This window comes from Arachis ipaensis, chromosome B06 (genome assembly GCF_000816755.2).
Source record: "Arachis ipaensis cultivar K30076 chromosome B06, Araip1.1, whole genome shotgun sequence".
NCBI classification, from domain to species: Eukaryota; Viridiplantae; Streptophyta; class Magnoliopsida; order Fabales; family Fabaceae; genus Arachis; species Arachis ipaensis.
The window spans coordinates 2827940-2852580 of record NC_029790.2 but is presented as its reverse complement, the minus strand read 5'-3'; the positions used below and the strand labels follow the sequence as shown (position 1 = coordinate 2852580).

Genomic DNA, 24641 nt, shown 5'->3' with positions numbered 1-24641 from the left:
CAGGTATAATAGTCGTTCATAATTAAATGCAGGAAGAAAGCCATTTGGCTGAATAAAAGAGGGAAAGGTTTGAAGAAGAGAAATCTCTCACGCAACCGACCCTAACATAATTCATTCTCGTTCCCATGCACAACAAAAACACACACACTCATAAACTAAACGCTCTTCTCACAATCTCACTCGCTCTCTCTCTCCATTGCGCTTTGCGCGTTCCGCATTTTAGTTTTTTTTTTCTTCTTCTTCTCTTCTCTTCTCTCTGTATTTCAATTTCTCGTGGTCTCTTTTCATTTTTCTCGTATGGCGGTTCCCGCGCAAACCAGCGCTACTGATCAACCGAGCCTCTGGGACGCGGTGCTTCGGCACACTGAGCTGGCTCAGCAACGGAACTCCGACCCTAACCTGTGGGCCTCGGAGCTCGCCGCCATGCTCCGATCCTCCACCGTGATCCTTCCTTCCGTGGAGCTCGCCCACCACCTCGTGTCTCATTTCTTCTGGAAGAATCACTGCCCCGCCGCGTGGAAGTTTCTAGAAAGAGCCATCTCTCTCAACATCGTCCCTCCCTTGCTCCTCCTCGCTCTTCTCTCCGCCACGTAACTCCTCATTCCTCCTTTTACTGCGATTCTTCTTCTTTCTTTTTTTTTTGTAAGAAATTATTTTCTTGTTGTAGTCTTGTTCATTATGGTTTTTATATGTTCACTTTCTCAATCAATAGTAAAATTCAACACATAACATTTTACAATGAGGTAAAAATTTAGGTAAAATATTTTACAAAAATGTTATTTGTACACTAAAATTAGTCACCAATATATTTTTATATAAATACATGTATGGTTTAATTTATTTTCAATATATATTTTATATTTTAGCATGTATTTTATTATTATTATTATTATTATTATTATTTGTTACTGTTATGTGTATACCTTATGAAATGCTTAGTATATCAACAGCGCGTATGATTGTATAGTTATATGTGTATGTATCTGTGTAACTGTATTTCGTGAATGCAAGTTTGTTTGTTGCTCTGCTTCGCACGAAAAAGTTGCTTGGAATCAAATTGGTTGCACTTCATAATTATTGAATGAAACCATTTGAAGCAGTAGAAGGTTTGGGGGTGGTCTTCTGAACTTTCTCATGTATGTATTTTTGTGTCCTTTTGGAGTTATGACCTTGCTGGCGATTGAAGTAGCTTTTCAGTGACATAGATAGCTAATCAGCTGTCTTCTGTATTATATCTGCATCTTTAAGGGAAAGCTTTGCCTAACATCATGTTATCTCTCGGAGTTTCTTATTTTTCTTCCTTGTTAAATTACAACTTCTTTTTCCCCTGACTGCAGGGTTGTTCCAAGCAGGCAACTCCATCCAGTAGCTTACAGACTTTATATGGAACTCCTAAAGCGAAATGTTTTTATGCTCGCCTCTCATATCAATTCCCCAAACTATGAAAAGTGAGGTTCAATTCCAAAGGAGTTTTCTGTGAATTAATGTTGTTGGGTTGTCTTTTATAATATGTTAAAAGTTGAACATTAGGGCCCACAAGGCCTTGCTTCTACGCCTTGCTTTTAGAAGCCTGGTTATGTGGGTTTTAATGTTTCTTTAACATAGTGTGCCTTCAAACCTTCTACCTCATGAATAGGGATAATATTTTCTTGGATGATATATTGCATTGAATGCTAATAGTAATGTTCCATAGTGATTGTGCAGGATTATGACATCAATTGATGAAGTTCTTCTTCTCTCCCAAGTATATAACCGAAAGGATTGTGAGCCTGGAGTTGTTCTAGTTGAGTTTGTCTTCTCAATTGTTTGGCAGTTACTTGAAGCAGTACTAGATGATGAAGGATTACTGGATCATGCATCGGAGGATAATCCTAGATGGCTAAGGAGGTCAGATGATATGAATATTGGAAGTCCTGATTGCTTCACTGGAAAAAAAACTGAGCAAAAGGGGGAATTGCAGAGAGAAAATACAGCAATGGCTATTGAGATCGTTGCAGAATTTTTGCAAAACAAAATTACTTCAAGGATCCTTTCCTTAGTTCATCAAAACATGTAAGAACTTAATTATGGTGTACTTTGCATTTATGAGGTGAACAATGCCCATTGGGTGAATCTCAATTAAGTGCTGGAACACTCGCTGAAGAAAAATTATATTTTGTAGGCCATCTCATTGGGGATTTTTCATTCGCCAAATGCATCTGCTTGTATCAAACTCTTCAGTTTTGAGGAGCTCAAAACATATTACTCCGGAGGCCCTTTTGCTTTTAATGGAAAATATCTATAAAGGCATATCTCATCAAAGCAAAACAACATCTAAGGCTAATGCGTTCATGGTTGCTGGTTCTCAGATCTTTTTTGCTGGTCAATCTTTTGGTGATAGTTGTTCTTTGCAATGGCTTCCTATTGATCTTATCCTTGAAGATGCTTTGGGTGGAGCTAATGTCTCAGCACTTAGTGCTATTAAAATTGTTACTGGTATGATCCGTATTATTTTTATCATAGTGGTGAAACAACTCAAATCGATACATGTGAAGCCATGATTCTGTTAGTTGCCTACATTTGAATATCAACAAAAGCACCAGTATTAAAATGTACAAATAGTATCAATCAACCTCTAAATAATCTCACGCTAGCTCAAAGCTTTATTTCAAAACCTCGCATAACACAATTTGTAGCACAAATTGACCATTTTTTGCTTGCCCACTTTAACATGAAAAGAAAACCTCTCAATTCTTTGGCGGTCAAGGGTTTGAACCCCCATACAAATGCTCAATCTCATTGTTATATAATATTTAATACTGAACACTTATTTTGAATGGAAGTACTTGGCAGTTTTATTTACTTCAAGCCTTTTTTACTAGAAATTTATTTTAAGTTTTTATTGCAGGTTTGGTGAAGGTTTTACATGCTGTAAATGGAAGTACTTGGCACAGTGCATTTTTAGGTTTATGGATTGCAGCATTGCGGTTGGTTCAAAGGGTATGTATGGGTTGATACAACAGAAGTGATGGGAAACTGATTATTTTTTTTATTGTGAAATGGCTTCATGAATTTATTCATGTGTATGAGCTGGTGATATAATCATCTTTTTTATTATAAGGGAAGGTTATGCTGGCATGTCATTTACATTTGCTTTGTATGTGTTGGCAGCTGCAGTTCTACATTTAATTGATCAAGTGTTTTTTATTTACAAAGGAAAAAAATGGCTCTGGAAAGTTTTTGCAATTGGAATCTACACCCTTTTCAAATAATGCTACTTATATTTTTCACCTGTTATTTTAGGAGAGGGATTCAACTGAAGGTCCTGTACCTCGCCTTCATACTTGCATGTGTATGTTATTGAGCATTATAACCCTTGTGGTCGCTCATATTATTGATGAAGAGGAAAGTGAATTGATTGAGGAAGCTGAATGTAGCCCTGCCAATCAAAGAAAAGATAAACCAACTTTGGGGAAGTGTCGTGGAGAATTGATTGCCAGCTTACAGCTATTGGGTGATTATGAGTTCTTACTGACTCCACCTCAATCTTTTTTTTCGGAAGCCAATAAAGCTGCTGCCAAGGCTATTATGTTCTTAGCTGGAAACTCCGTTGGCAGTGAGGTCTTAGAGAGTATAAGCGTGAATGACTTACCGACAAAATGCTGTAAGTATTTCTCTCTATGTTGGTTACAAAACTTATACCTTTCTTTTTTATTGGAAACTTCATCACAGCCACCTAGCATTAAGCTACGAGACAGGACTCGATAAAATAGTTCAAAGAATATATGGAAAAGAAGGGAAAGAAAAATATGAGCATATTGATCTCTATTAAATTATAACTAAGAGTTATTAATAGAAATTCTTGTATATAATTTTATCATAGTTATTCTCTAATGATTATTATTGGATTTCTTCCAAACATGGTTCTTATATTCCCTCTCATTTTCTTCTAGTTTTCTGCACTTTCTTACAACTCACAGAATATTAACATGGTATCCATAACTCTAGAGCTAAAATCCAGTTTTGGCTACAGCTGATTACAGCAACCATTTAGATCACAATATCCATCATTTCATAGATCAAACAATCATTACTCCACCTAAATTTGCTTTTGCATAGCAATAACTCTACCATAGTGTTAGCGAAGAAAGACCAACTTCTTCTCATGATGACTTCAATCAGATTGGTTTGGTGAATTTGGTTATTCCATTAAGAGGCAATGGCATATTCCATAGACCCATGTTCTCGTACACATCACTAGAATAGAACCATGGAGAGAAAGCACTGACATGAACGCTGCAGATCTTATTCTACAAGCTTAAGCCCCTTAAAAGTTCTGAGATGATACTTTATTTAACTGTCCATTAATTAATTAGTAGCCTTCCCTCCTTTGCATCATCTCGCTTCTTGAACCTCGCTCTCACACCCATCATATCACCGTATGAATAACTATTTCACAAGTAACTTGACTGGTGAATAGTATAAGCTTTAAAGTTTTTTATTGTTTTTGTTTTCCTTTCCTTAGTTTAATTGACACCCGTAAACTCAAATTTAGGTCATTTGACTGCAAATTTATGAGGTAAACACTCTAAAGAAAGCACAAGGGCCTTGAGTATCTAGCTCAGAATGGCTATCTATCAATGTAGTTTTAAATCAATGCTGGGTCCCTTTGTGGCGGCCTAGTCCAAGTTGCATGACACACAACCACTTCATCCTCTTTTCCTTCGCCTCTCTCTTCTTTCTATGTCATAACTTATGCTAATCCGATGCCTATTCTGGACTATTCCCTTGTCATCATCCCCTCCCTCCTTTCAGTCAGCCATCGTCACAAAATCCTCAGAGCTCTGCCTTTTTAATCTTCTCTTTCTTCCTCTCCACCTGCTTTCCATGCGAACTAGACAAATCTACTATTTTTAATCCTTATGTAGAGCCTATCCCACTCATAGCGACATGATTTCATAATTTTATTTTATTTTATTTTATGTTTCCTCACAGCTGGCAACTTATGGCATCTAATCGTTGAGGCTTGCATTGCAAGAAACCTACTTGATACATCAGCTTATTCTTGGCCTGGCTATGTCAATGCATGCAGCAATCAAATTCCTTGTAGCACTTCTAGCCAGGTGGCTGGGTGGTCTTCATTAATGAAGGGATCACAGCTAACTCCTGAATTGGTTGATGTACTAGTTGTAACTCCAGCTTCCAGGTATGCTAGTGAATCATATCATTCCTGGGTTTTGTGCCATGACAAAGCAGCAGTGGTGTATCCTTGTAGTAAACTAATGGTTACTTATTGCCTTTAATTTTCTTGCCATTCATTTTTTTTTTTGTGGTCTAATATCTGACTGCACTTCCTGATCCAAGTTGTCTGTCCCACCTTAAATTGTTTGTCAGGAACTTTTGGATACTCCTTTATACATTTCATAGTATCTTTCTTTTTCCTTGTTTTCTTCCATTCATGCTACTGACCTAGACCTTGTTCACACTTTAGTAGTTTAGTATTATGATAGTTTCAGTATTTCTATTTGTAACTTTATTCTCTAATTCACTTTAATGGGTTAGGATGCAAGAACTGACTGACTTTCTTATAATCCTAATATGCAAGGATTTCTAAAAGGTTGTTATTGTAAAATTAAATGTTGTTTTCTTGAAAGAATATCTTCTCTGAAGCTACCCCTTTTGCATTTCATTATTTATTTTTGTCTGAGCTCTGAACATTTTTAATTCCTTGTCGAACGTCCCTTTTTATCTCTAGATATTGTCCAGACAAAATATCCCCACCCCTCTTTACTGTGATGAGTTTTTGGAACATCTTGTGTGAGCCAGAACCACATGGCATTGCACTTTTTTCCACACATGGTATACAACTAATATGGGGAGAAGAATGTATTCTAGTAATATGGAACGATCGTTACAGATATGGATACTTTGTTGAGTTGTTGTGTTTGCATATTAGACAAAACACTTGTCCTGTCCGACACATGTGGCTTTCGTGTTCACCTAGACTTCAATTTTTTAGATAAATACAAAATTCAAACAAGAGTAGTATTCAGAATTTTAGATAGAGTTAAAATTTTCATAAAATCTCATTCTCAGCTGATACTTCTAGAAAAGAACTTAGAAATAGCATGTATTGACTACTGACACAAGAAATTATCTAGAATGGTTTATATATTCTAAACAGGGCATAGAAAGCATTGAAAATTGGTTGTTTGTCATTTACATCAATGGAAATATCTATTATTTTAATGAATCTCTCTCTCTCTCTAAGGAGTAACAATTGTGTTGCCTAGTATCAATACTACAAACACACCTATCTTTTTTTTAAGCCAAGAATATTAGATGCTTCTTTTGTAAATTTACCAGAGGTAACACAACTGAATTTTTAAGCTCATGGATTTGATGGAAGCTTAGCAGAGATTGAGAAAATATATGAAATTGCAACCAATGGTTCAGACGAAGAGAAGATATCTGCTGCCACTATCCTCTGTGGGGCATCTTTAGTACGAGGATGGAATGTACAGGTAGAGCTAAATTATTCCAGTTAGTTCTTTGATTCTACCATAGAAATTAGTAGTTTTCTCTTTCCTAGTTGTTTAGTTTGTTGTGTCTGTTGATCCTTCTTTTTATTTTAGTTTTTTACTATGATTATCTTTATTGCAGGAGCACACCATTCTTTTTATGACAAGTTTGCTCTCACCTCTGGTTCCTCCAACTGAAAGCCATTTGATCAGCCAAGCTCAATTTCTCAATGTCCTTCTTATTGGAATTTCATCACTAGATTGTGTTCATATTTTCTCTCTTCATGGTTTGGTATGTTAATTTCTAACAATTGTATTCTGGCTTAGACATGTAATTATAACTACTCTTTTTTATAGTACAAGTATATATATGGCATTTGTTTTTCCTATCTGAGAAGTTTCAATCATCAAATCAGTTATATATACAAGCAGATGCTGATATATACTGTGCTTGCTGATGCTTGCTGATATTTCTATTTATTCAGGTTCCATTACTTGCAGCAGGGTTAATGCGAATATGTGAGGTTTTTGGATCATGTGTTCCCGATGTCTCACAGACTCTTTCAACTGGAGAAGAACTCTCTTTTCATGAGGTGTTCTCAAATGCATTCACTCTTTTGCTGAGGTTCTGGCGGTTTGATGTTCCATCTATTGAACATGTGCGGAGGGATTCTGCTACTCCACCACTTGGGTCACTATTTTGTCCTGATTCCCTTTTATTGGTTCGAAACTTTCTATTGGCATCTTTTGGAAGATCAGCAAAGGATCAAATAACGCGCAAAAGATTTTCAAAATATATAACCTTTCCTACTGAACCAGTATTTTTGGATTCCTTTCCAAAATTCAACTTCTGGTATCAGCAACATCAGGAATGCATTGTTTCAATCCCGTCTGGTCTTGTCCCTGGAGGGCCTGTGCATCAGATTGTTGATGTTCTACTATGCACGTTATTTAGGAAGATAAATAGTTGTGATGAACCTTTGGCATGTAGCAATTCAGGAAGCAGCGGTTCACCTGGGTCTGCACTGAATGAAGCTATCATGAAACTAAAGGTACCTGCGTGGGATATACTTGAGGCCATTCCGTTTGTGCTGGATGCTGCTTTGACGGCTTGTGCTCATGGAAGACTTTCTACACGTCAACTAGCTACAGGTTTGCCTAGTCTTTTATATACCTTAGTAGCTTTAACATTTATTAGGTAAATACTGAGTAGAATTCAAATAGTCAAAAGTTGTTCCTAGAACACCTCATGCTGCTTTAGGAACCAGTACATGTTGCATCTAAAAGGTGCCCTAGAATAATTTTTCAATTACCTATATCTTGATAATGAATTCCTGTGTTTTGAACTTAATGCTGCATTGGTAATCCTGAGTATTAGAATTTTCTTCTTATGTTGTTTACTGTGTAATTTATTTCAATGTGCCTCTTATCCCAGGCCTCAAAGATCTGGCTGATTTTCTGCCAGCATCTTTGGTTACAATTGCAAGCTATTTATCAGCTGAAGTTAGACGCGGAATATGGAAGCCAGGTTTTATGAATGGAACTGATTGGCCTAGCCCTGCTGCAAATTTATCCCTTGTTGAGCAGCAGATAAAGAAAATTTTAGCCACCACAGGTGTTGATGTTCCAAGCCTTGCTGTAGGTAATTCATCTTATTGTTTACTCAATTCACGCCCACAGCAAAATTTTTATTTTTGACATTATCCTTGACACTTTCTTTACATACAATGTTGATATTTTAGGATACGATAGGGTTGGCCTTAACATTAGTCATTATTAGTTAAGATTAGTATGGGGTAAAACTAAGAGTTAAAATTTAATGGATTAAATTCCTTTGTAATACTCATACACCTATATACTTGAAGTCCAAAGTTTCTTTCATGAGTCCAAAACCCATTTATAACCTTAACAGCTTAAGTTATTTGTAGGAGAGTTTGTAATTGACACTGTTGTTGTAAAAATCAGTAGACAGTAGCCTTTAGAAGAGTTTGTCTTTGACATTATTCGTGAATGACTTAAAATCAAGCAGCTATTATGAACATACAAAAGAGGTTGCTGTGTGAACCATATATGTTTTTGTCATCCCAGTATTTATTTTTGTGGTGGACTTGTTTGTTTCTTAATCTTATTAAATGTGGAGATCAAAGTTTCATTTAGTCATTATGTTGTTTATTTTCGATTCCTTGCAAGCAGATGGGGACTTTCAAGCTACGTTGCCTTTGCCTTTGGCAGCTTTTGTAAGCCTCACATTAACATATAAACTTGACAAAGACACTGGGCGGTTCCTTAGCCTGATTGGCCCAGTTATGATTGCTCTTGCTTCTAGTTGCCCCTGGCCGTGCATGCCCATTGTAGCTTCTTTGTGGGTCCAGAAAGTGAAGCGTTGGAGTGATCACCTTGTGCTCTCTGCTTCCAGAACAGTCTTCCACTGCAACAAGGATGCTGTAGTTCAACTACTAAGAAGTTGCTTCAAATCCACACTTGGGCTTGGCTCTGCCTGTTTACATAATAATGGTGGTGTTGGTGCTCTCCTTGGTCATGGTTATGGCGTTGGTGTCAATTCCAAAACATCTGACGGGGTCTCTCCGATTGCTCCAGGAACTATTTGCTTGAAAGTGTACCAGTATATTGGAGATACCAGGTACTTGTCTGAAGAAATTGTCTCTATTCTAATGCAAACAGTGAGAGGTATAGTAAGTAATCAATTACTCAAGGGGGATGGTAAGAAGCAAAAGAAAATCAAGTATGGAACGACACATGGACATGTTTCTCTTGCTAGATCCAAGGCACGGGTCAAGCATGCTGCTCTACTGGCAGCTTCATTGGTTTGGATATCGGGTGGAATAAAGTTGGTTCAATATTTCATAAAAGAGACTATTCCTAAATGGTTCTTTTCTTCTAGTATGTTGGAGCTGGATGGTGAAGAATCCAGTGCCTTGGTTGCTATGCTTAGAGGTTATGCATTAGCATTTTTTGTCATGCTCAGCGGGGCATTTGCCTGGGGCATTGACCATTCACTTCTATCAAGACAAAGAGGAAAGGTTATGGGGCTGCATTTTGAATTCATTGCAAGTGTCCTTCAGAAGAATATACCACTGCGTTGTCAGGATGCTACTTGGCGAGCCTATGTGTCAGGATTTCTGAGCCTGATTGTGAGTTGCACTCCATTGTGGGTCAGCGAAATCGATGTTGATATATTGAAGAGACTAAGCAAGGGATTAATACAGATGAATGAGCATGAGTTGGCTCTTAGGCTTTTGGAGAAAGGAGGGATTGGCGCCATGGGTGCAGCAGCTGAAATGATTGTTGCATTTCAACATAGATTTTAAATCTCTCCAGAGCTGTGTTGTACTGTGGCATAGATATTCATTGATTTGTTAACAAATTTGGATGTTAGTGTTACTTAGGTTACTGTCCTTGCATGCTTTTAGTCAGTAGAATTTGAGACTTGTCTTCTTGTAGGTATTAAGTAAAAAAGATGAACCAGGTGGGTAGATCATTAGATCCTCTCGAATAGAAAATATAAAAAGTACTATTTTTAATTTTTTAAAATTGTTATTTGAAAAAAAAAAAATGCTTGAAGCTATTTATCAGCTGAAGTTAGACGCGGAATATGGAAGCCAGGTTTTATGAATGGAACTGATTGGCCTAGCCCTGCTGCAAATTTATCCCTTGTTGAGCAGCAGATAAAGAAAATTTTAGCCACCACAGGTGTTGATGTTCCAAGCCTTGCTGTAGGTAATTCATCTTATTGTTTACTCAATTCACGCCCACAGCAAAATTTTTATTTTTGACATTATCCTTGACACTTTCTTTACATACAATGTTGATATTTTAGGATACGATAGGGTTGGCCTTAACATTAGTCATTATTAGTTAAGATTAGTATGGGGTAAAACTAAGAGTTAAAATTTAATGGATTAAATTCCTTTGTAATACTCATACACCTATATACTTGAAGTCCAAAGTTTCTTTCATGAGTCCAAAACCCATTTATAACCTTAACAGCTTAAGTTATTTGTAGGAGAGTTTGTAATTGACACTGTTGTTGTAAAAATCAGTAGACAGTAGCCTTTAGAAGAGTTTGTCTTTGACATTATTCGTGAATGACTTAAAATCAAGCAGCTATTATGAACATACAAAAGAGGTTGCTGTGTGAACCATATATGTTTTTGTCATCCCAGTATTTATTTTTGTGGTGGACTTGTTTGTTTCTTAATCTTATTAAATGTGGAGATCAAAGTTTCATTTAGTCATTATGTTGTTTATTTTCGATTCCTTGCAAGCAGATGGGGACTTTCAAGCTACGTTGCCTTTGCCTTTGGCAGCTTTTGTAAGCCTCACATTAACATATAAACTTGACAAAGACACTGGGCGGTTCCTTAGCCTGATTGGCCCAGTTATGATTGCTCTTGCTTCTAGTTGCCCCTGGCCGTGCATGCCCATTGTAGCTTCTTTGTGGGTCCAGAAAGTGAAGCGTTGGAGTGATCACCTTGTGCTCTCTGCTTCCAGAACAGTCTTCCACTGCAACAAGGATGCTGTAGTTCAACTACTAAGAAGTTGCTTCAAATCCACACTTGGGCTTGGCTCTGCCTGTTTACATAATAATGGTGGTGTTGGTGCTCTCCTTGGTCATGGTTATGGCGTTGGTGTCAATTCCAAAACATCTGACGGGGTCTCTCCGATTGCTCCAGGAACTATTTGCTTGAAAGTGTACCAGTATATTGGAGATACCAGGTACTTGTCTGAAGAAATTGTCTCTATTCTAATGCAAACAGTGAGAGGTATAGTAAGTAATCAATTACTCAAGGGGGATGGTAAGAAGCAAAAGAAAATCAAGTATGGAACGACACATGGACATGTTTCTCTTGCTAGATCCAAGGCACGGGTCAAGCATGCTGCTCTACTGGCAGCTTCATTGGTTTGGATATCGGGTGGAATAAAGTTGGTTCAATATTTCATAAAAGAGACTATTCCTAAATGGTTCTTTTCTTCTAGTATGTTGGAGCTGGATGGTGAAGAATCCAGTGCCTTGGTTGCTATGCTTAGAGGTTATGCATTAGCATTTTTTGTCATGCTCAGCGGGGCATTTGCCTGGGGCATTGACCATTCACTTCTATCAAGACAAAGAGGAAAGGTTATGGGGCTGCATTTTGAATTCATTGCAAGTGTCCTTCAGAAGAATATACCACTGCGTTGTCAGGATGCTACTTGGCGAGCCTATGTGTCAGGATTTCTGAGCCTGATTGTGAGTTGCACTCCATTGTGGGTCAGCGAAATCGATGTTGATATATTGAAGAGACTAAGCAAGGGATTAATACAGATGAATGAGCATGAGTTGGCTCTTAGGCTTTTGGAGAAAGGAGGGATTGGCGCCATGGGTGCAGCAGCTGAAATGATTTTCAACATACAACATAGATTTTAAATCTCTCCAGAGCTGTGTTGTACTGTGGCATAGATATTCATTGATTTGTTAACAAATTTGGATGTACTTAGGTTAACATAAGAAAGACTAAATCTAAAAAAATAAATCATAAATCAAAATAAAAATTCAAATAAAATCAAATTCATATCAATATCTCATATGTTGTAGAATGTTAGATGAAGCCCCCAAGCATGCAAAATGCCTTTTTAAAAAATAATCAACATAAGAAAGACTAAATCTAAAAAAAAAAGTAATAAATCAAAATAAAAATTCAAATAAAATCAAATTCATATCAATATCTCATATGTTGTAGAATGTTAGATGAAGCCCCCAACCTGTTTGCATGCAAAATGGTATTTCAGAATTCACATTCCTTCGAATATGGTAATTTTTCTATTCTAAGATGCATAGCGTTTTTGCTCTTGACTTAGGCCATATATTTTATACGACGGTTAAACTAATTTTTCAGTCATCTGCTGCTATTAGAAACGTACATGGTTGTACCCCATGTTTTCTATCTTCTTGATCCGAGTACTCTGGTATTCATCAATACAATATTCTTTATCTCGGTCAAAATTTCAACTCGATGAAATTTCATCGGTGAACGAAATTACATTCAAAAGAGACTCTATCATAATCACGTCGAATGTTTGCATTTAGGTAGACACAAACAAATTCAGCGGCCATTTGCAAGAGAAGAATAGTGGAGTATGAGTTTATGAAATTTGAACGAGAATGGATGAATGGATTTTTTTTCCTTTTTTTTTCTTTTGAACTTGAATGAAAGAGTGATTCAAGTCACCAATTTATAAAATTTTCTCGTGCTTGGCCATCAATGATACACAGTATATCTCTTAACGATGGTCCTAAATTATCTATATATTGTTGTCACTCAATGAAGAGATACTTAACAAAATGTAATTTGGTAAATTCTTCATATTTTACACATTTGAAAACAATACCACCACCGCCATAAGATAATTATAGTTTTCAGGGGACATTTTTCTGAAAGCATTCACTATTTTACACGGGTTTCCAGCAAGCATAGCCTATTACATATTCCTCACCAAACATCATAACATATATATCTCAAATCATTATTTTATAAATCAATAATTGAAACCCCATTTTTCATGTAATAAATAATGGAAAGGATTAAGAGATGTATTGGGCTGATGAATGCACTTTAGCTTCTCTTATTGCTTGTCTCAAATAAAGTGCAGCTGTGAGACCTCATTAGGTAAGTAAACAATCCTGCTGTCTGCTCAGGGACAAGTTCACCATCGGTTAAGAAAAAACCAGGAAACGGAAGAGACGTATCGACTAAACGGTACCACGACATCCCTTCCGGGGGCACAGGTAGAACTAAGGTTTCTGAATTATCAGCTGCATTGAAAGCAAGAAATAAGTCCCCTGATATGTCAGTAGGTAAAGGGTTTTCTGGGAGCTCTGGTTTTTCTGCCTTCAGAAGCATTGCAAGGAACTTGCAGGTTGGGTCTTCCCATTGTGGTGGATCCCGGTTGCTTCCGTACCACTCTATGTTTTCTTCCTTTAAAAAGCTGCTACTTTGAAGAAGATCACTCCGCCTCTTTCTGAGTGAACTTAAAAAGGAAACAAATTGTGTTGTTTGTTTGCTAAAACCTGTTTGCAAGGCACTCCAATTGAAAGGTTTAAAGACACTGTATGCAGGAGAACCATCAAAAGACTGACCACACTCATCTCCCATGTTCAGAACAGGTACTCCTAAGGACACAAACAAGATGAAGAGGAAATTACGGATTTGTTTGAGTCGTCTTTCAAGCACAACGACGTTGTTAGTAGGTCCTTCTTCTCCACAATTCCAACTCAACTCTGCACCTAGTTCACCACTACTAAAGCTGACCAAGTCCAAAAGAGAAAGTCCAAAATTCCTGGCAACATAATTGAAAGCAAATGCCGGGCCTCGTCCATTAGAAAACATGTCTCCACTCCCACAAAGTCTTGTTGCGAGGTTACTGATAAGACTTTCACCCCTCAAGAAGTTTCTCACATCATGACAAAATTTTGTATTTATTTCAGCCCATCTCATCCAATGGGGAAAGTGGGTTCCCTTTGCTACCATACCATGGGGATCCCAGGAATCTGCAATGATTTTAGTCTTCCAGAGTACTGGATCAAAAGCGATTGCTTCAACCAATGGAGGTCGAGACAAGTATTCCCCATGAGAACCCCTCAACAGATTAGAAGCATTTATGAAAGAGAAGCCATCAATGTGAAACTCAGTCACCCAATGACGAAGGCTATCCAGAATCAAACTTTGCACTACAGGATAGTTACATTTCAAAGCACCCTGTGTATCCGGATCATCGACTCCATTTAGAAAATAGTACGATAAGTCATCGATTCCTTGCAGAGCACCAGCCTCAGCAGTATGGGCAAACACAACTTCCATAAGAACTTCTATACCATTGGCATGCATAGTTTTAACCATCTCCTTCATAGAATTGATAGTGGACACAGGATCACCAGATGGCCCATATATGTGCATTAAAGAGAAAAAGTGACAAGGAAAATATGGTCCTTTATTCTCATCAAATGTGAGAACTGGCTCCAGCAAAATGGCATTCACACCCAGATCTTTGAGATACTTCACCTTGTTAGCCAAACCAGAAAAGGTCCCGGCTAAATTACTAGGAAGTTGACTGGACATATCCTGCGTAAAGCACTTGACATTCAACCTATAGACCACTAGCTTTTCCATGGACAAATTCGGACGGTAATCATCACCCCAGTCGAAAGCAGGCTCCTTCCCCAACTGTCCAAGATTCCTCACTAATCCATGACCATCAGGAAAAAAATTCCCAATGATCTTAGCATAAGGGTCCAAAAGAACACGCATGGCATCATCATCATCCTTGTCTCTCCCCACAAGATCCCCCCTGCAGCGATAACCATAGCTCACAAAAGTCCAGGCACTCTCAAATGCGACATGCCAAACATCACCTGATCGATTGACATAAGGATCCAGATCAAGCTCCAAGGCAGGTTTCTCCACACCAGTGTCATCATACAAACACAAAACAACACCCTCTGCATGCCTTGAGAAAAGGGCAAAGTTCATAGAACCATCAGGACTAAAAGACAGACCTAGAGGAGCTGGGTATCCTGGAAGAGAACCGACAGGAACACAAAAATTTGTTCTCCTATGGCTTCTGATCTCCAATCCACTAGTCTCATCATCACCTAACAGAGACTTAAAATAAAATGATAAGTACAATGGAACTTGCTTAGCATCAAAATCCAACTCAACCACAAACTTCTCAGCAGAATTCTGCTTAAACTGGCTTAGATTCATCCCCGCCCCAGCATCCCCACCCGAATTCTTCGAATCCAACTCCACAAAACACGACGAATCGTCTCTATACACACCCCAACACAACACAAGCCTCTTTTCACCTTGGCCACTAACCCTTAAATCCAACGAAGAAACCTCAATCAAAACAGAATACCTAAGGTGGTTATTACTCTTTGTGACATAAACTCTAACCAAACCGCCACCAATCTCTGTCCTGAACAAATAGCTCAACGTCCTCTTCAGATCCTCAGATTCGGAAGCTACGGCATTCAGTTTATGCTCAACGGATAACCTTGACGTGGCACCCAATTTTGAGGTGAAATTACGCGAAAAGGGTTGAATGGGGTTTTGCAACCCTCGAATAACGAATTGGTCCTTTGTCTGGTTAAAGGATTTGTGAAAGCATGAAACTTTGGTTCGGTATTTATATGGGTTGCAAGGAATCAGTGTGAATGAATGCACCAGATTCGCCATAGAAGCGGTTCCTGGTGCTATGTGTTTGCAGTTGCAGTTAACAGTGTACAGTGAGTGAGTGAGTGAGTGAGCGAGCGAGCGAATATAATAACTATATAAAATGATTGAGTAAGAGATTAGAGTAAGAGATTGAAACTTACATTTTATGAGATAATGATTGAAATGACTGAAGAGAGAGCAAAGAATAAATAATGGAGAAGATGAGAAAGGGATGGTATGTGTGTGGTTGTGTTAACACAATGCTTTCATTGTCTTCTCCACTCTGCGGTGCTCATTACCGTCGCCTTTGGCTACAATCGGATCAAGATTTTTTTTTATTTTATTTGATTTTTTGTAAAGCTTTTTTTCTTAAATAAATGTACAGGAATTTTGTCGAAAACTAACGGTGGAGAATAATTTTATTGATTCAGACATTCTTGTCAGACAAGTTAAAGTGGTTTGGTAGGTGCAATCAATATTAGTAGATCATAGTCTTCGGTGAAGTAGATCATAGTCTTCGGTGAGAGATTAAATTTGTTAGACAGACAAAATTTTCTTTGTTTTTTTGTTTTTTTGGTTACTATATAAAAAGTTAGCATATACAAGCAAATAATTAGGGGTATGTCTAAATCAAGGTCAATAATTATATGAATGAGCCACACTTGTATAGACGATTAGATTTTATTAGATGAAAATTAAAAGTTAATATAAATCTTGTATTTATTTATTTTATATTTTTTAGAACGAAAAATCTCTACCTTTATATTGTAAAATATGTGATAATCTTCTTATTAATATATATATTAGGGGTGGTAAAATGGGTCGAATTCGTCAGGTCGACTTGCTGAACCCGCTAAAAAAGGTGGGTCGGGTTAGGATTTGAAACCTGTCAAATTAAAAAAAATTCATATATTTAATTATTTAAGAATGAAAGATTATGTTGCTATTTAAAGTATTGTGTATTAAATTATTGCTATTTAAAATATTTATTTATGTACTAGGATATTCTATATTTATTAGAGTCCATCAATGCTCTTCTTTTATATTAGTCTATGATTTTTATCTATTAAAATCTAATAGTCTATATGAGTGTGGCTCATTCAATAAGCACATAATTGTTGAGTTTATTTTAGACATACCCGTAATGAAGGCGGCTATGATCCGTAGATCAACTTATTTAATCAACAATCCGTACCACTTAAACTCGCTTTAAGTATAATATTAATAAAAATGTATTTATATAAGCTAAAAGCTAACAACTCATTTAAAACTTGTTTTTTTTCACTTAATATTTACTATTTATTTTTTTAATTTGCCATTAAATTGACATAAATATCAATTTACTACTGTATAAGATTTGTGCCTTCTTCTATGACTCATTCTCTTACTAATTTTTAATCATAACTCATGAATTTGATAATAGTAATGCAAAAAAAATAAAAGACACAAAAAATTTTGCAGTTTGAGTTGGCCCATGAAACCGCGGACCAACGCGATGTAAACACGAACATTTCTCAAAGCAACTCCTATATGTTGCAAACTAGCCCGACTCGATCCGTTAATATTTAGCCTGTTGTGATTTGAGTTAACGGATAGAGCTGGACAGTATACCCACCTCTAGATGGTAGTATGATATTTTACACAATCTCTATAAAAACTTTATTTCATTGTTTAAAAAAAAACTTTAACTTCATCTTGGGAGTGTTGTTTCTGACCTCTTGTTGATTTGCTTGCTTTTTTTTTATCAAATGGGTTATGTCTTTTAGTATTGGTCTATTGAACACAAAATTATCTACAATAATTACAAGATATGATATATACCTACAAAGAAATTGTTAAATAACAAAAGGTTAAAAAAAAATGGTACAACAAACAGCATCTTCCAACCCAGTGAGACCAACAGTGTCACCTGAGCCAGGAATCTGTTTGGGACATGTCGCTTGTTGCAATCTTGTAATTTCCACATAAAAATTGGTTGATTCTATTTCCAAAAAAGAAAAAATTCAATCTAATGTTAACTGTACATTAACAACTATCAGTTACTATGCTTCATTATCAGATTCTGGCATGCTACTCAGACGAGACGCTCTAGTTGTTTGAATGAGAGGATTCTCTTCTTCATCATCAACGGCCATTGGTTTTTCCAACTCACTTCTCTTAAAAACTGGGTGTACATAAGCATCTTGAAGATATATTCTCAGGTTCAAGGTTGGCTCAACAGCCCGTTCAAGCGTATCCTTCACCATAGCTTCCTGTCATCAATAGTGATTATTAACTCCTTATTTTATTACTTTACGATTCTCTTCACTTTAGAGGTTTTTTTCTTACTTTCTTACTTTTCAATTCCCTTTAGAGGATTTTTTTCCAAAACGGTTTTATCCGGACTATTGAATTGTGTGTAAGAAATTATTTAAATGGTTAACTGACCTCTAGTGGGAACTTTATGAATGCTGATTCAAAGCGGCCTTTGCAATATCTGTAGAACCAGAATGTCAAGATGGGTTGTCCAATAAGCACTAGCGTGATCTTGTTAGTGCCTCTGGTACTGAGCAACCCCATCAAAAGAATCTGGGATATAATCAATCCGGTAAGAACTCGACGGTGGACATCTGGCCAAAATGTTGCTCCACTCTCGTAGTGCTGGTTATACACATTGATAATCTTGTGACAGCAAAAGAGAGAGAAAAAGAAAATCGTCAGTTAAGAACAGCAAAAACTAAATGACATTTATTCTTACATGTGTAATGAAACTTTTGTCAGTATTTCTATCTTGACACCATTATTGAATATAAAACAAAACATTGCAACAAATTGTATTGAAAACTTACTTGATGCCGAAAGACCAAGTAGGAAAAGGCGAAGAATACTACAATGAAGGGGAGAAGTAAAGGCGTAACTGGGGCATAGACGTGTCCTAGCATGAAATATAACTGTATTCGAGGTTCAGATATGGAAAAATCCAAGCAACCAGGGTCCATAGCAGCTTGTCTGTCCAGCTCTGTCTTCACCAGGAATGTGTTTTTCAGGTGGAACATAATTAACGGAGTTAATCTGAGGACCTCTGCAGCAATTCCAGCCCATCCATCAATCATTACATATGTGATGAAAAATGTTGCTTTCATAGGGATTGTACTGCCAACAGTTTTGGTGAACCTACACATGATAAAGATTTATTAAGTATCATGTTCATGAGAGTTCTCAGTTGCAACAATGTTCAGCAACCAAGTAAAAGCTATATAATTATGAAACCTAATTAAGCTCGGGGCCTACTCTGTAGAGGGCTGATCAATAAGTTGTTCAAGTTGCTGAAATGCGGTTCCTGTTACAACGCTTCCAAGGAACACATTGACAAGAATAAATAAGTAATATTTGGATGCTGACCTCCGGTCTAAACCTGAAAGCGATGTAAAACCTTCTATTTTGGACATTGTCATGAGAATTTTAGGGAGGAAAATAAGAAATATCTTTAATGTTAGCCCTGGCAGAAATCCTTGAATAAAATTCTTTACAGATGGCCTGCAGAGTATGAGAAGAAACCAAAGCCATTACTCTAGCAACAAAATGGACTCCTTTTATGCGGAAATTGTGCATGATGTAGTTATTTGTGAAATTGTATTATTGAGTATGAAACATGAAGATAAGAAATAGTGTGGATCTCGATATTTTAGTTAATGTTAAGAGTATGCAAATGACTAGTTTATGTGATTTTTCACATGAGAAGAATTATTCCCTTTACAGAACAACACAAAAAGATACTAAGCGTTGGTGAATCAAGCGAAAATGTTAACTTATTAGCACTTCAGATTTAAGAAAATTGTATATCACTAGTGTAAGATTGAACTTACTTCTCAACTAACGACGCCAAGAAAGGAAAGACATGCTTGATGGACTCAATGTTGGCTAGAGATTGGACCAATGCTATTGGTATCATAAAGAAGAAAGTTAAGAAAAACATAGCAACAGTCATGAGCAATTTTCGAAGATTGAGATCCAAATATGGAATGGCTAGATTATCCCAATAGACATCTCGAGGCTCAGGAGCCCATTCTGTGAGCCAAACAGTAGGATTACTAGTTTGCTGAGTTTGAGCACATACAGCTGCTCCCCATCGGGTTTTGAATGAAACGAATGCTGCAGGAACAATAGCATCGGGATCATTTCTAACTTTCTGTCTTTCTTCCTCTTCCTGCATGAAATGAATACAATCATATTGATCACCATATGAAAATACCGTAAGAGGAGAGGAGACACACAAACAAAGAGCAAACTGAATTTGGTGCAAGATGAATATTTTGATATTAAACATTTGTACCATGACAACTATATAAGAGTAACAATTTATTAATGCATGTTCAGAAACACTTGAAAGTTCAGAAATTGGTTTAACCTTAAACCAGTTTTATAACTTTCCAAGCACAATTAGAATACAGAACAAGGGTAGGAAATGAGGTGAAAGACCCATAACTTGAACTTCCTCTAAGAACTCTTAGGATCATAACCCGCTATTTCTAGTGAAATAACAATGACAAATAATTACCATAACTTGACAACTTCAAAGGAAGTATATGGAAGGTGAAAGTTGACTAAAGCATTGCACTTTTTAATCAGTACGTACTTGTTTGCTCAAGTTATCAATTAGCGAAGTATAATGATTAATAGCATCCACTTTTTTCCCGAAGATACCGAGCATACCTGTCTATATAGATAAGAAATCAAATTGAGGAACAGGGGAAAAAAAATATTGTCAGTTGACATCACCTTATTTTTAGTTCTCATGAAAAAACAAAAAGACAAAAGAGGATCCCATCAATTCAAATTGTTAATTAAAAAGAAAGCCACAATAACAACTAATTGACAGTAAGTTACCCGAGTAACTGGCCTTTGCGAAGGATTCCTTTCATATTTGTTTTCGTAGTAAATGTGCCAGTTTATCATTGCCCTTTTCTTTGCAACTATTGCAGCAAGCTTGTTTGCATTATATACAACCTATCAATCATTAAGAATAAATTAATGTTTTGTTACATCAAAGAAAATTACAAGATTACCAGACCAATTCTTATAAATATTATTATTGTCAGTTATATAATTAAGATTGTCTATAAACAACATTACCTGATGCATCAGATAGTGATCAGGATGATTGACACAAAAAAAATGCTCAATGTGCTCACTAACAGATTCATCAGGATCTGGTGGAACGTTCCTCACTAGGACCTATAAATTATCAGAGCTGTTATTAACATTGAACATCTGAATAAGGATAATTTCCTAAGCAAGCTGTAAATGTTACAGTACTGATAACAAGCAAAAGCTGAATGACTTGCACTGCATCACAGTAAAATTGTGGAGAACATGAAAATAGAAAGACTTATGTTACTACCACATACCCTTCATTTGTGTATAATAGGCACATGTACATATATGTACATATGTGCATCTCAGCAAGCTACTTATAACAAGAAAATGTACTACAATGAAAATGAGACCAACTTACAGTAAATTGGTCTGGACGACGACGTTCAGATGCCAAAAATCGCAATCTCATTGCTGCTATAATCTTGTATTCTCTGTAAAGAGTAAAGCATGTCCAAAAAGAGAAGAGATATGACATACCAATATGAACCCAAAACCTGCAAGGAGATGACACTAAACTTCTTAGCATATAGTGTTAAGATCCATCCTATGTTGTATAACAAGAGACAGACTTGGAGCCAAGAAAACAGTGTTAAAAGGATCTCCTCACCTCTTTGATCCATCTGGAACATTTGATATCGAAAGCTTGTCAATATTGCTAAATGTCAACTCCTTGGATTTTGATGCATTCAATCTTCTCCCAGTCCAGTTAACGGGAACCAAAGCCCCAAAAGCAAGTACGGCAACTGGGGCAAATATTTTCAACCTGTATCTCAGTATTCCCAACAGAGAAAAAAGAATCAAGCATTAAAAGGGGGAAAGAAGAAATAAAGATTCAAAATAGAAAATAGAAGACCAAATTCCTTTGTCTTTTAAATGTCTCAGCAGAGCCTAATTGCAAAAAAATAAAAATAAAAATGTTGCATTTGAATACTGTCTAAGAACATAAATATATAGAGACATTGAAAAATACAAATTTGTTTGGATAAGGAGACAAGTAAAATATTTTTGTCCTAAGACAGATTTTTCTTGTATTTTTCATCCACTCAAATATGAGGTTGTGTCTATTATCTCAGAGTTATGTTATTATATTTCTATCCTGAGACCGTCTCCAAACACGGCCCTTGTTTGTAACAACTCACCCAAGCAGATAAATCCGAATATACACTGCTGAGTCAAGCCCTGCATGATCTATAAGTTCTGGCTCTGGCATATGCAATGCTGCAGGCATCCAATTCAAGAACCTGAGATAGGAACTGTAGTCCAGGTTAACAAATTTTCCAACTGCTGTTCTGGAACTTGTTGGGCTTCCTCTTATTCCCTTCAGATACCATTTTGGGAAGTAGACCCTATCGTTAATGGGTTGAAGTCGTAATATTGCAAAAGCCAGCAAGAATGCAATTGCAGACAAGAGATTGACGGCCGCGGAAACACAAATATCCCCTAGAGTCGCCATTTTCTTCTTCCTCTTCTATTTTTTTCCCTCTCCTTTCAAGCTCGTTATCTGCATCCAGATTCATGATATTGTTTTACAAGTGAAACTGGCTCCCGCCTAAAAATTTTCTAACTAGCATACCATACTAATTTTCAGCTACATTCTAAGTTTCTAACATTATACACATTGAATAATTGAATTAAACATGCACTCGTTATCTTCCATATCTAGTTCCCAAACTCAATGATCCCAATAAGAAATTAAAACCGATATAAAATACATACATTTTTATTCATACAACAGCTTATTTCCAATTTCAAAAGTCAAAGCTCAAAAATAATGGCAGCAATGATCAATCACATTTTATATACTCAAGCATCCAACAGTTCATTGATGAGCCAAAAGAACAAATTAAGAAAAAAAATTGAAAATATATTTGACTATTTTCTTATGACCATAAGCATTTCTAAAACTAGGAATCAACAAACATCTAACTTGCAATATAAATACGTCCACGTACTTTTAGAATACAAATTCAGAGTAGAAATCTGCACCCGCCTATGAATTCCAAGTACGTAACCACCATCATGTTTGGTTCCCTAGAAACGCCGTGAGAATTAAACATAAAAAAACATAATCAATAACCTGAGAGCGAATGCGGCAGCTTCCGTTAGGTCAAGGAAACCACAGCAGTAACATGAATATTGATTGATCGCAGCTGGTAGTAATTAATCAAAATGTACATAGAATCTTTTTTTTGTTTTCTTTGTTAGGTGAAATTCGTAATAGGTAGAAGAACACAGAAGATAGATTTTCTTAGTCGTTGGGGTCCAAATAGAGAAAGAGAAAGAAAATGCGAAGAAAGGAGTAAGAGGAGAAAGGAATTGTTCCGAATGGAACGGTAACTAAATTTGCGTTGTTTGAGAGAATGGATTGGGAATAGAATTAAGGTGCAGAGCGAGGGAATGAATGAGCGATGCAGTTCGCGCCAAAAGGTTCGGAATGTGAATTGTCCCTTTTGCCCGCCATTCACTCTTCTCGTATCTCTCTAGTCCTTGGATGCTTCCATTGACCATTTTGCATTTTTATCTATTTATATTTATTTAGTCACAAATAGTATATAATAAGAGTTTAGTTATTTTCTTCAGATTGTTTGTTACAATTCGACCCAAAAAAGAGAGTATAAAATGTAATGTAGCACCTCCATATGTTTTAAATATTTCAAAGTCAAATATTGGGTTAGAAGTGAGTCAAGTTAGTTCATGAGCTCGTTCAAACTCGACTTGTTAATAGCTCGATAAGTTAAACTCGTGAGATTGTGAGCTAAGTTTGAACCTGAAATTGAGTTCATAAATTAAATGAGTCAAATTTAAATTTGGATAAACTCAGTTCATTAGCTCATGAACTGGCTCGATTATATATATATATATATAATATATAAGTTATAAGTTATAATTTATTGATATAAAATTATAAATTATATTTTTATTATTTGAATCAGCTTGTAAGCTTTCGGTGAGCCGAATTTGAGTTTAAAAAATAGGCTCGATTGTTAATGAGCCAAACTTGAGCTTAGTTTAGTTCGACTCACTTCCAACCCTAGTCAAACATTACAAACCTACAAGAATAACAAAATCATTGACATTACAAAATCCATTCCTGACCATGCCTTCATATATTTTGAATGTTCCAACACCCAATGTATACTCCTTGAGTAGTATAAAATCCTTTAGCAGCACTTGGGTGAACTCACACCCATGCCTTTTATATATTACTAGCTTCATAAGGTCCATGTTACAACTATTTAGAGATGTCAATATGCACTCTAAATGTGAGTATCTAATCGATCGAATAGAGTTGTCCACCTAATTCACAGCGGATAAAGTAGAATATGGGTGGGATTTCGTGCGGATCAGGTAGAGTGCAAGTTGACCTTACTCAACCAATAATAGGCGCAGCTTAATAATAGAGTAGAATAGAATTAAGTTTATATAAAAATCTCAAATTCACGAATAGAACTAGAGTTAGATAAAATCTTACTATATTCTATCCATTATTATCCTTACAATTATCTGCACACCTTACACCTCTCTCAAACTCATTGAATCCACCTTTATCTCTGTATTAATCTCTTTTAGGATTACTTAATTTGTTTAATTTTATCTATTTACTTCTCTAGAAAATAATCATTACACACTATGGACTGTGGTGAATGAGTTCACCAACAGAGCGGCTTTAAAGTTCCTAACAGCTCATTTTATCTTCTGGATTAACTTACATCGTATTTAGTAAACGGTATAAATAATCAAAACAATCAATTATATACTACAAAACGTTAAATAAGAGTATACTTATGATGTA

The 24641-nt window shown here is 36.3% G+C and overlaps 4 protein-coding genes across 5 annotated transcripts; 2 read left to right on the top strand and 2 right to left on the bottom strand.

The window, feature by feature from the left end:
- Window positions 73-10042, top strand: LOC107646243 (mediator of RNA polymerase II transcription subunit 33A-like). 2 transcript variants are annotated; one of them, XM_016350442.2, is made up of 12 exons: window positions 73-590; window positions 1338-1448; window positions 1705-2052; window positions 2162-2475; window positions 2888-2979; window positions 3283-3643; window positions 4975-5185; window positions 6389-6503; window positions 6643-6792; window positions 6986-7652; window positions 7936-8142; window positions 8694-10042. In XM_016350442.2, exons 1-12 carry the CDS (start codon window positions 298-300, stop codon window positions 9827-9829), a joined length of 4005 nt encoding a protein of 1334 aa, XP_016205928.1. In that variant the 5' UTR covers window positions 73-297; the 3' UTR covers window positions 9830-10042. The 2 variants fall into 2 exon arrangements, with proteins under 2 accessions (XP_016205928.1, XP_020959381.1); XM_021103722.1 differs by lacking the exon at window positions 73-590 and having other exon boundaries at window positions 1335-1448; window positions 1694-2052.
- LOC107646242 (mediator of RNA polymerase II transcription subunit 33B-like) lies at window positions 7939-11925 on the top strand. The gene is made up of 3 exons (XM_016350441.2): window positions 7939-7991; window positions 10088-10238; window positions 10790-11925. The coding sequence occupies exons 2-3, from the start codon at window positions 10130-10132 to the stop codon at window positions 11923-11925; spliced, it is 1245 nt and encodes a 414-aa protein (XP_016205927.1). The 5' UTR covers window positions 7939-7991; window positions 10088-10129.
- On the bottom strand, window positions 12833-16135 carry LOC107645358 (isoamylase 2, chloroplastic). The gene is made up of 2 exons (XM_016349368.2): window positions 15874-16135; window positions 12833-15750 (listed from the first exon to the last, which is right to left on the bottom strand). The coding sequence occupies exon 2, from the start codon at window positions 15731-15733 to the stop codon at window positions 13112-13114; it is 2622 nt and encodes an 873-aa protein (XP_016204854.1). The 5' UTR covers window positions 15734-15750; window positions 15874-16135; the 3' UTR covers window positions 12833-13111.
- Window positions 17503-23249, bottom strand: LOC107646241 (CSC1-like protein At4g02900). The gene is made up of 12 exons (XM_016350440.2): window positions 22801-23249; window positions 21988-22349; window positions 21456-21611; window positions 21207-21342; window positions 20825-20926; window positions 20579-20698; window positions 20328-20408; window positions 19558-19898; window positions 18983-19228; window positions 18541-18865; window positions 18140-18373; window positions 17503-17964 (listed from the first exon to the last, which is right to left on the bottom strand). The coding sequence occupies exons 2-12, from the start codon at window positions 22299-22301 to the stop codon at window positions 17755-17757; spliced, it is 2265 nt and encodes a 754-aa protein (XP_016205926.1). The 5' UTR covers window positions 22302-22349; window positions 22801-23249; the 3' UTR covers window positions 17503-17754.